This window comes from Acanthisitta chloris, unplaced genomic scaffold (assembly GCF_000695815.1).
Source record: "Acanthisitta chloris isolate BGI_N310 unplaced genomic scaffold, ASM69581v1 scaffold6003, whole genome shotgun sequence".
Classification (NCBI taxonomy): Eukaryota; Metazoa; Chordata; class Aves; order Passeriformes; family Acanthisittidae; genus Acanthisitta; species Acanthisitta chloris.
Genome location: NW_008664218.1, coordinates 59,201 through 71,094, shown reverse-complemented (window position 1 = coordinate 71,094; position 11,894 = coordinate 59,201). Strand labels below are relative to the sequence as shown.

General features: G+C 42.7%; 1 protein-coding gene across 1 annotated transcript in view; it reads right to left on the bottom strand.

Moving 5' to 3' along the window:
• The window catches only part of LOC103798958 (fibrocystin-like), a gene marked incomplete at its 3' end in the record, with an annotated part of 108,841 nt that overhangs the window by 38,213 nt on the left and 58,734 nt on the right, over positions 1–11,894 (bottom strand). Inside the window, 1 exon segment of the mRNA XM_009071246.1 lies at positions 10,163–10,313. Within this exon segment, the coding sequence (XP_009069494.1) occupies positions 10,163–10,313 (151 nt within the window).

Below are 11,894 nucleotides of genomic sequence, written 5' to 3'. Positions count from 1 at the left end.
GAAAGAGTGAGAAGAAAACAGTTTGTACTTACATGGAGTTCCTCTTCGGCAAAAACAGCAGCAGCTTGACCAGTAGCGGTTAATGCATTTGGAATTGGACACCAATTCTCCACTGTCTCATGCTTTTTTCCACACAAGGTGGCTATGGTATGTCACCATATCACCCTTAAATATCCCCTAAAAATCACTGTCTGATTCCTTACACATTCCCAGTCCTCTATGACCCATCATCTAGCTCCCTTTTGATTACTTCCCTCTTTTAAGCACCCTTATTCCTCAGCAATAGGCTAACTGCATGTCAATTGTCCTGCATTATTTTTCCTTCTGTTGATTTAAGAATTTTCCGTATCTGTTGTGGATTTCTGGGTGCCTGATAGGCTTGGATGCTGCTGACTGTTCTGCACTCAGTGGTCAGTAGCAGCAGGAACGCCAGCATGAACTGTGATATCTGTCCTGCAAGTCTGACCCTTCCTGGGGGAAATCAGAGTCATAAAGGTTGGAAAAAACCTCTAAGATCATAGTGTCCAAACATTAACCCAGCATTGCCAAGTCTACCACTAAACCATGTCTCTAAGCACCAAATCCACATGGTTTTTGAAGACTTCCAGGAATGGTGACTCCCCCACTGTTCTGGGCCGCTTGTTACAATGGTTGATAACACTTTCGGTGAAGAAATAGCTACTAATACCCAATCTAAACCTCCCCTGGTATAACTTCAAGCCATTTCTTCTTGTCCTATCTTGTCCTATCATTTGTTACCCATTTGTTACCCAGGAGAATAGACAGACTCCCTGCTTACTCCAACCTTCTTTCAGGTAGTTGTAGAGAGCAAGGAGGTTTCCCTCTTTTTCTCCAGGTTAAACACCCTCATCTCCCTCAGCTTCTCCTCATCAGACTTGTGCTCCAGACCCTTCCCCAGCTCCATTGTCCTTCTTTGGACACACTAATGCAACAGGGAAGAAAAGTTTTCTCTCCCCAGGTAAAGGCTGGATGTGAATAAATAATAATAATTGGACTATGAGGCTGTTTTTTTGACTGGCTGTTGGTTTCCTCTGTACCAAGATGCAATGGCAACCCAAGCACACTTAGCAATGGTGCAAAGAATCGAAAGATCAAGACCACCACAAGGCCTTATTTTAGGAAGAAATTCTTTACTGCAAGGATGATGAGGCACTGGCACAGGTTGCCTAGAAAAGCTGTGGCTGTCCCATCTCTGGCAGTGTTCAAGGCCAGGTTGGATGGGGCTTTAAGCAATCTGGACTAGTGGAAGGTGTCCCTGTCCACTGCAGAGGGGTTGGAAAGTAATAGTCATTAAGGTGTCTTCCAATTCAAATCTTTCTGTGATTCTCTGATTTGCTGTATGTGACTCTTTTGTTTACCCTTAGAAGCAGCAGTCAGATCCAAGATGTAACTACAGGAAATGGATAGGCCAGCTACACTCACAGTCACACCATAATGTCTTTGTCCCTTGGGTGTTTTCAGAGCTTCTGATACCCTCCCACAATAAAACCAAATGTCACTTGGTGTTCAGGGGGAAAATAGAGTGAAAAAAGTGAAGTTCAATTGCTGAGGATAAAAGAAGAGCAGCATAACACAAAAGAAAAGAAGACATTAGGAAGGATTCATTTAAGCATTTATCAAATCTATGTGTAAAACAAACTCTGGCCAAACTTTTAAATACTTCTGTCCAAAAATTGCATATTATCCCTGTAACCCTCAGCTCTCCGTATCTCTGTGTTTTTCATTGGGTCAGAATAAATATACAGCTGCTGCTTTACAAGATTGTCTTCCCCTTTTTTTAAAAGAAAATAAAAGTTATGCTTCCTTCTTTTATTGCACTTGACCTCTTCTCTGAAAGCACAAAGTAAGAATATTGCTCAACTGAGCCTTTGGCTGTGACCCTCAAATTGTTTGTTATGGCTGCACAGGAAAGCAAAGTCCTACACATGACCTTGAGGGTGATTTTATAAAAATCAATCAACTACTGTTATGATGGCCTTCCCACCAAGCAAAATAAATACAATTAAACCCATAATCACTTCTGTACAGTAATGTGCAAATTCAATGGGTCTCTTTAGGTGGAGTGAGAGAGAGAGGAGAGAAATACGTTGAGGCTATTTGATACTTTGTGAGAACATCAGAAGCACCATTCTTCTCAATTAACCCAGCAATTAGCCTCCACCTCTCTGCACACACAGAAATCTTTCTTTATCTGTCTTTACCAAAGGGAAGAAAAAAAAAGGAGGAAAAGAAAGAGAGAAAAACAAGACAACTCCATCTATCCCACAGGAGGGGAGAAGCAGCCAGACCAAATAATTACAAAAAAAAATAAAAAGAATATTAAAGAAAACAAGCCTAATAATAAAGGGGGGTGGAGGTTAATCTGCTGTGTGAATAACTACAGCACCATTATGCCATTGGCAGAAGTGGTTTTATGAAAAGAAAATTATCTTCTGAAATCCTTGGAAAATGGTGGAGGGCACAGTCAAAAGGAAAGGATTTGGCAAAGTAGTGTATTAAGAGTTCACTTTGTCAGGTGTCAGGACTGGCTCATGCAATGTCACAGCCAGAACATTACAGATATCCAGACCATTTTCTATGGAAAGAGGTGGCATCGTAGTGCTTCTGAAAAAAAAAAGAATGAATATCAATGGAATAGAGGATTTGAAGAATTGATGTGGGAAGCTTCTTGCCTCTGCCATGAAGTTTCACTATTTCCACCATAGCAGTTTATATCCCTTCTCAAAAAAAAATCAAATAAAAAAGAATTCTAACATAGATGTTCTTACAATGAATAAAAGCAATGCTGATAGTTCTCGTTTAGGGTGTGATGCAGAGAGTTCTAGAGATCCCCTGAACTTGGAGGGAAGCAAAATCCCCATCCAAAATGCACCTCTTACATGCAGAGCTTTTCTACTATCACCTTCTGAGGCCACACACTGCATTTGCTGTAGATACATATTTTCCTAATGAACAGCTCCTTAGGGAGCTAGGATAAAAGGGAATCAGAACCATAGAACCATAGAATATCCTGAGTTGGAAGGGACCCACAAGGATCATAAAGTCCAACTCCTGGCTCTGCACAGGACAATTCAAAGAAATACATCATGTGCCTGAGAGCATTGTCCAAATGGTTCTTGAGCTCTGAGAGGCTTGAGGCCATGACCACTTCCTTGGGGAGCCTCTTCCAGTGCCTAACCACCCTCTGGGGGAACAAAATTTTCCTAATATCCAGTCTAAACTCCCTCTGACACAGCCTCAGGCCATTCCCTCAGGTCTTGTCACTCACCAGAGAGAAGAGATCAGTGCCTGACCCTCTGCTGCCCTTCATTAGGAAGTTGCATACAGCCATGAGGTCTCCCCTCAGTCTCCTGTTCTCCAGGCTGAACAGATCAAGTGACCTCAGCTGCTCCTCATATGGCTTCCCTTCAAGGCCCTTCACTATCTTTGTAGCCTCCTTTGGATGCTCTCTAATAGCTTAATATCTTACATTAGGGTGCCCAGAACTGTCCCCAGGACTCAAGGTATGCCACATGAGTGCAGAGTAGAGCAGGACAATCCTTTCCTTCAGCTGGCTGGTGATGCTGTGCGTGATGCACCCCAGGACACAGTTGGCCCTCCTGGCTGCCAGGGCACGCTGTTGACTCATATTCAATATGCCATCAATGAGGACCCCCAGGTCTCTTTCTGCAGCACTACTTTCCATCCTCTCATTCCAGTCTGTATGTACATCCAGGGTTACTCTGTCCTGGGTGCAGAATGCAGAACTTGTCTCTGTTAAATTTTATCTGGTTGATGATTGTCCAATGCTCTAATTTGTCTAGGTCTCTCTGTAGGGACTCCCTGCTTTTGAGGGAGTCAGTAGAGAGGGTGTTAAAAATGTACCACCAGAATGATCATATAAATCACTACCTCGCACCCTTCAACTAACAGTAAATTTCCTCTGCATGGAAGAGGATTTGTGGATGGAAACATCATCTCCTCAGCTGCACTACTCCCTCTCATCACCATGCAGTGAAGATCTGCTCTGCTTGCACCATGACTATGAATAACTTGTATTCCCACAGCCTTCAGCTTGCTTTTCCTCTCACTTGGTGTTTCACATGACAAAGCCACAGAATCCCCCATGAGACAGGATTAAGCTCAGAAGTTCTATTCCTGGCAGACATCTCTGAGTGGCAAACAGCAGGAGGCAACTGCTAGAGATGGAATAGCTTTGCTTGATCCTGTACAACAAGGCTGCAGTGTGCTGGTAGCCCACTTACTGCTCATTCTCCGGTTCCAAGGGTGTGCCTGCTGGGGCCTTCAAGCAGGAAAAACCCCAACAAACAACAACAAAGATCCTCCTGTGTACAGGAAGAGGAATGCAGAGTTTATGAGCTTTAAAAAAGACAATTAATTATTTCATGGATCTGTCACCGGCACCCTGTTGACATGTTCACATGACATTCCAATGAGCCATAAAAATTGTTCACAGGCCGCACACAAAGGAGAAGTTTGTTATATTGTCCCAAAGACTGCTTGAACCAAGAGTCCAAAATTCATTCTCCACTTCCCTGAGCATGTTTGTCCATGTTCATAGCACAAACATACAGATCCCAAACTAGCTGGGAATTCAAATGCCCATGTATTTCCACCAGGACATTGCTAACACAGTAAAAAGTTAGGCTTGTGTTCCTGCATTTTGTTGGATGGAGGCCTTAATCTCCATCCCTAGGAGAGGAACCAGCAGCTGCTTCAGTACTCTCAGACAGAAACCATCTCCCAAGTCTGACAAGCCTGTGTTTTTTGGCTTGCTGTGCTTACAACCATCTGTTCAGATGGCATGTGCTCCCTTGTAAGCTGATTGGGCTCTTCCCTTAGAACACAGGAGACAGGCAAAGGCAATTCAGATCAGCAGTCCAGAAGATGCTGCCATGGGTCATGAAGTCTTTCAACTTCTTCAGCTCTTAGGTAGCCTCCAGGATGCTTAGCAACATGTTTAATGGATTTGAAAGAGGAGAGCTAACCTGGTCTAGAAGAGGTATGGACACCCCGAGACAGCTTTCATCATATAATGTTTTCCCTGTTAGGGTGTTCAGGCACTAGAATAGGTTGCTGAGGGAGGTGGTGGAGTCACCATCCCTGGAGTGTTTAAGAGGCATCTGGCACTGGAGGTTATGGTTTAGGGTTTAAGGTAGTGGAAGGTTAATGGTTGGACTCAATGATCGTAGAGGTCTCCTCCAACCCTGATGATTCTGTGATTCTATATATGACATCATCTAGGATCTAATGAAGGAACTTCCAGATGAGCCTTGTGAAGACATCAGGGTAAACACCATATATAGAGGTGTAATGAAAACAAAGGTCCTTGGGCTGTTATTTCAAGTCTCCAAGTGACAGACATACATTAAGGGCACATTTGGAAGTCCTGTGTGAGGGCTTAGCTTAGAGCAACCTGGTGTAGTGGAAGGTGTCCCTGCAAACAGAGGGGTGGAACTAGATTGTCTCTAAGATCCCTTCCAACCCAAACCATTCTATGATTCTATGATCCCCTCCTTCCATGAGAGTGAGTGGTGGAAGATCTTGCTGCCTCGGGTTTCAGCCCAGGTTCTGGTGGAGCTGTGTGCAGTTCCTTGGCCAGGATTAGCTTCCCACCTGGTGTAGTGGAAGGTGTCCCTGCAAACAGAGGGGTGGAACTAGATTGTCTCTAAGATCCCTTCCAACCCAAACCATTCTATGATTCTATGATCCCCTCCTTCCATGAGAGTGAGTGGTGGAAGATCTTGCTGCCTCGGGTTTCAGCCCAGGTTCTGGTGGAGCTGTGTGCAGTTCCTTGGCCAGGATTAGCTTCCCAGATCTGCTCATTGTTCAACACCCCATAGGAGTCTCAAGAGCTACTGAAATCTCAGCAAATCAATTTAATCGGCAAGTGAGAGCCCTGGGAGTCTAATGTACATGCTGTAAGCCCATCTGAAACATGTTGGGAAAAGAAACCTGCAGCCCATACCCAAACATGAACCAGGATTTACAGCTGAGGGAAGAACTGAATTAAAAACACAATACATTGCTACAAATTTGGGGCCTTAAAACCTTTCCTCCAGGAATGTCCACCTCTGCAAGTTGCAGTCTACTGGATAACACTGAATTCTTGCAGAAAAATGTGCTAACAATTTACAGAACTGATGCCTCTCACTGTTTTCCCCTGAAAACAGTTGGGATTTTAAGGCTCTGAGACTAATTATTGCAGGCTTCATACACCTCAGTGTAATAATGTAGGAAAATATCGCACAGTGACAGAGAGAAATAGGGCTGACTTTTCTTCCTTTTAAATCTCAATTAAAAAATACATTGGATGAAATTTCCCATTAGCTGGTACTATTTGTACATCCCATGTTCTTTCTTTAATTAAAAAACATGCTTATTGCAATACTGCCAGAATCGCTTTTACGGGATTTTAATTGTAATGTCTCTGCCTGATTAAAAAAAGAAAATATGAACTGAAAACTGTCTGAAAAAAAAAAAAAAAGGAAAGAAAAATATCTCAATGCACATCCCAAATGGGTCAAGCAAAAGGGCATGGAAAACACCACAACAAAGCAGGTTCCAACTGTGCCTACTGACAAGGAATTTTGAAATGGGTTTCAGGACTTGTTGATGTCATAGACAGGAAAACAGAGAGAAATGCTTTTTCTTCTTTCAGTGAATTCAAATACAGTCTTTATCAGCAGTGATTGAAGCACTAGGTTTTTTACCAATTTTGAAGCAGGTGTATCAGGGAATATTTGAGGCTTTTTCCTAATAGCAACAAAGATGAGGAAAAGGCAAGAAAAATTAATATGTGTATTCCCCCCAACCTCCCCACCCCGGGTCTACTCACAAGATTAATTCTAGCCATAATCTAATCAGAGTTGGATTACAAGAAATCCAAAATATTCACAGAATCACGGAATTGTAGAACCGTAAAACCTGGGATTTTATGGATTGGCAAAAATAAAAAAAGGCTCAGATTATTTTGGAAACTGAGTGCACAGATTTGAGACAGAAGCCACAGATGAGGTGGGTCAGACCTTTCTGAAAACTTCAGCCTGGAATCTGAAAGTGGAAGAGGGAACTGGCATGATGGTTAAGGACTGGTAAGATGCAGCAATGATACAAATGACAGGGGGTGGAAATTGCGATGACAGTGATATTGAGATTCTGGGGGCCAAAGCAATCTCCTCCCTTATGCCTGCAAGAGTGGCCATCTCAAAATTGCCTTTACAGAAGCAACTGAGAATCTTCAACCTCACCAAGGTAAACTAGTAACATCACCCCAGAATTCATCCCCAAGGCACTCCTGAAAGGCCAGGATGGTGTTTTCTATCTCCAGACCTCTTTAGACCACTATAATTTCAGACAAAGTCAACAGCACATGTCTGTTATCAGGTATCAACACATCAAACACAAAGAGTTCCTGCAGTGTAAACCCTGTGCAAAGGAAATTTCCATCTGTTCTGGGTTATCATAAACATTTCCATACTTGTGATGTTGGGATTACAAAAATAACTGCAATCTGCTGAACACACAGAATTATCTACAGTCTGTCTATCTTGTATCTCTTCCCCAATCAGTCTTGTCTGAGGCATTTCACAGTCTGACTATTAAACCCTCCACTGCCGATAACCACGTGTTCATGCTCTACTTGTTGAGGAGAAGAGAGAAACTGCTGAGCCCTCATGGCAGTGAGAAGGACCCAGCTGCTTAATCCTATTTTTCTATTCCTTTGACCTCCAGATCTTCTGCCCAGACAGTCTGGTCACTGCCAGAACCACTATACATTTTTGGCTATATGTTAATATAGCCAGAAGAATGGTCACTTTAAGGCTGCACATGAAGCTGATGTCCTTGTTGTAATACGCCTTTAGATATTTTCTATAATGCTGAAATCACCAAAAGGAGACAATACAGGGGCAGTACTCAAAATCCCCATAGTATGCTTAAAAAGGATGAATTTGAAGAAATGAGCCTGCAAACATGTGTTGGGTTTGCTAGATACAGAAGCAGAAAATGGGCAGTACAGCAGCTGTGGATTCAGTGGAACCACAGCCTTTTTCCATCCACAAACTGTTATATTTTCAGCTTCAGAGTACACAGACAGGCTGATGCTGAGTCATGAAAGCCAAATGGAGCAGAGCTGCAATTTAATCCCATTCTCCAGCTCTGACTAAGAAAAACTCTCCAGATAGAGTAGGAATGGGGTGTTTCAATCGAAGCACATATCTACACCTACCTACAGGTTAGGGGTTTGCCATCATGCCCATATTGCAGCTGGGGAAAGTGGTCAATTATTTGACATGCTCACAGAGTCATAGGGGTTCAGCTAACAGTGATTCATCTTGAGACGGGTATCTGTAACACCTAAGATGGACAATTCTTTTGTGTTGTGTGCTTCTATCGGTACAGGATCCTAAACAACTCCCCTGAGCTGGATAACTTAAAGAAAAGGAAGGTTAGGAAGATAAATCTAAATTTCGTTTCAGAGTAGATATCAGCATGTGTTGACTCCATATCTTACCAAGGCTAAGCAGCCAGAGCTCCCATGTAAGTCGGGGTGGATGTAACAGTCAACTTCACTAAGCTCAGATAAACAATTCCCATTCAGGTTTCTGCTTCTAAAATGCTTGGTTCCTATGTTTGTCATGTAACAATGGAAAAAAATAATAGCATCTAGAATATTTTAATGCTGCTGTCCTAACTGAATGGACATTATAAACGAAGCTTCTTGGAAAACAGGATAAAAAGGGGCAATAATTTGAATGTCAGATGAGCCAAAGTCATAAAGATACTGCTCCAGACTTCATTAAATTCAATCAGGCCTCTGGTAGCTTCATGAGTGCTGACTCATAGATCAAATGTGCCTTTGAGTAGGTCCAAAGTTCAAAGGATTTCTACTGCAATACTGTGCCCCAGTTCTCTGGAAAATCAGAGACTGAGCCCCAAAATTCTCATCCAGATGTGTCAGAAATCTGGGGCTCTGACCTGTCTCCTTTAAAGTATGTCACAATCACAATGAGGTTAAGACGAATCTTAAATCACACTGATTTAGGATTTTCTCTGGGGAAGAAAATTGTGTGAAAAATGTTTCACCTTTTTTTGTTTAAAATCTCACATTCTCACTTGTTTTTTAATTTTGTTTTTAAACAGGGATGGTGTCTGGTGTAGCAGTTCTTGAAAACCTGAACCTAGACTGAGAAGGTCCAATCAGTTTTGGAAAGTTTTCACAATAGGGATAAACTTGCAAAGATTTTTCTTTCTAGAATCATCATTCAACTTTAGATTAAAACCTAACAATCAAATGTATGTTTTTCACCTTACTCTTAATTAAAAACTGGTACCTTTAATATCATTTTAACATAAAATCAATGTTACCAGCAAAACTTCAGGGCCTTAAACATAAAAAACCTTCCATTTTCATTTTTAAAGCTGTTTCAGCAGACTTTGAGCAAGCTATTTCACCAGCACAACTCATTCCCTTAACACCAAGCATGTGCATAACAGTTTCCACAACCAGGGCCCAGTTTACAAGGTGGAATATTTCTGGCATGGAATTACAAGTAATTTTAATTCTTACTTTGACACTCACAGAGCTATACCTGTCTCACACTTATTCTGGGTCTACATGCAGGTACACGAACCCAGCAAACCCAGTGTTTCCCCCCATAACGATGTTCAGTGATTTACTATCCACCAGCCATGCGCTAGAGTTCTTGTTTACTTGTTATATTTGGTAGCTGTGAATCTGTAACATCATTAGTTTTGTAAAAGTGTTTGTGACACTCCTGCCTTAAAGGTGCCAAACAGAACAGAGTCGATTATTGTTATCAGCGGCGCCACTATCACTGGGTACTGCTCAGGACAGCAGCAATTTTGGTAGCTGGGGGAAAGAAAAAAGGGAAAAGAAACCCTGTCTACTTATATTGTCATTATGCCTCAAACAGCACAAATGATGCCTTCTGCATGCAGAATAATTAAATGCTTCCCCCATCCCGTCACCGCCCTGTTGCGTGTATCGAGAGCAGACTCAAGTCTGCCTGACCAGGTGGCTCTTGCAATGCTGGAGGTGGGGAATGGAAGGGGAGATCACAGTCATGAAAAACCCAGCCCTGAAGGAAGAAGAGCACCGAATACCCCTTCTGCAGACCTTTGAGATGCAGCAGATTGAGGACGCTGGTGGTGGTCCCCAATAGCAGAGTCCAGCCTTCTTCTATCGTGACGTTATCGCCATCTCGCGGCGGGTGGCCAGCAGGCCAGCTGGAGTCCTCGTCCCACTGGCCACAAAACTGCAGGGCAGGCTGAAAAGAAAAAGATCCAGAGGAGTTCAAAACTCACCGCTTCCCACCCTTCAAGAAGCCAACTTGCCCAGAGCATGGCAGAGGAGATGCCAACACTACACTGTCTGGTTTGGCGTTGGCATCTCCTCCGCTGTGCTCTGTGCAAGCTGCCTTCTGGAAGCACCCTGTGTAAGGCAAAGGAATAGAGAGACATTGGGGTTTGAGAGGTTGTGGGACTTCAGAAATGCCTGTCACATTTTTGGGGTTGCATCATGTCTCATTGTGCACTGAGGAATGAGGAATTTGCTGCAGGTCTGACTACAGAACAACCACAGGTTTCCTGGTGTGTGTCTCTCTCTGCCTCCCAAAAAGCAGAACTGCACTGTTATTTCCTGGCAATGTCATAAAATAGCCTGAAGAGTTTTGAATTAAAACATCCTGCTAGATGGACAGTATTTTGCTTTAGAGGCTTGTTTTATTCAAAGGCTCTCCCGCCATTTGCTGCATTTATACAGACATTCTTCCTTTCAAATACCTTTTTAAATTTCTCAGCTTATCCGGTGTTATTACTGCCTCTGCTTTGATGGCTTGCACATCAGTTCCAAATAAAGCACTGAATAACTCAAAAACAGCGAAGAGACTGACTCATGATGAGCAATGGCAAAATGATGCCTGTGTGTTTTGAATCATGGTTCCTCGGAACTTTAAGCATGCACTTTGTAGTGAAGGTTTTGTAGAATCACAGAAGGGAGGGACCTTAAAGACCACCTAGTTCCAACTTCCCTGCCATTGGCTGGAACACATTCCAATAGACCAGGTTGCTCAAGGCCCTGTTTGATCAATTTCTTGAGGATTGTGTGCATATTTTTGGGGGGGACGTGTGTGCACAAGTGCGGACATAGATATCCATAACATATCCTCAGCTCATCTGAGGTGGAGGGGGAAACCAGACATGGAAATATTTGTGGTCCTCACTGGGCTGTGCTAATCCAAAACAGGAGTAGAAAGAATAACCTCAACAGAAAAGCAAAATATAGTTACTCCATTTTCAAACTGAGCACAATATATGTGCACTAAGGCTTTTGCTCTGGAGCTGTGGTTTAGGTGAATCAATACTGGTGGTGTTATGCTAGTTATTCATTTTGACTGTGTCATTGTAAATTTTAGCTTTATCTGCCTGATATTTTATATAACATTCCCAAAGCAAAATATACTCAAAGCTGTCCCTGCCCAACACAGGGGGTTGGAACTAGATGTTCTTTAGGGTTCTTTCCAACTCAACCATTCTATGATTCCAATTATTTACACCAAGGAATGGGTGATGGTTCCCAGGCTAAATGATACAACGGGTTGATGTCCACCCTGGCTGGATGTTGTTATTTTTTTTATATAACATTCCCAAAGCAAAATATACTCAAAGCTGTCCCTGCCCAACACAGGGGGTTGGAACTAGATGTTCTTTAGGGTTCTTTCCAACTCAACCATTCTATGATTCCAATTATTTACACCAAGGAATGGGTGATGGTTCCCAGGCTAAATGATACAACGGGTTGATGTCCACCCTGGCTGGATGTTGTTATTTTCTGCCCTCTATTCTGATTT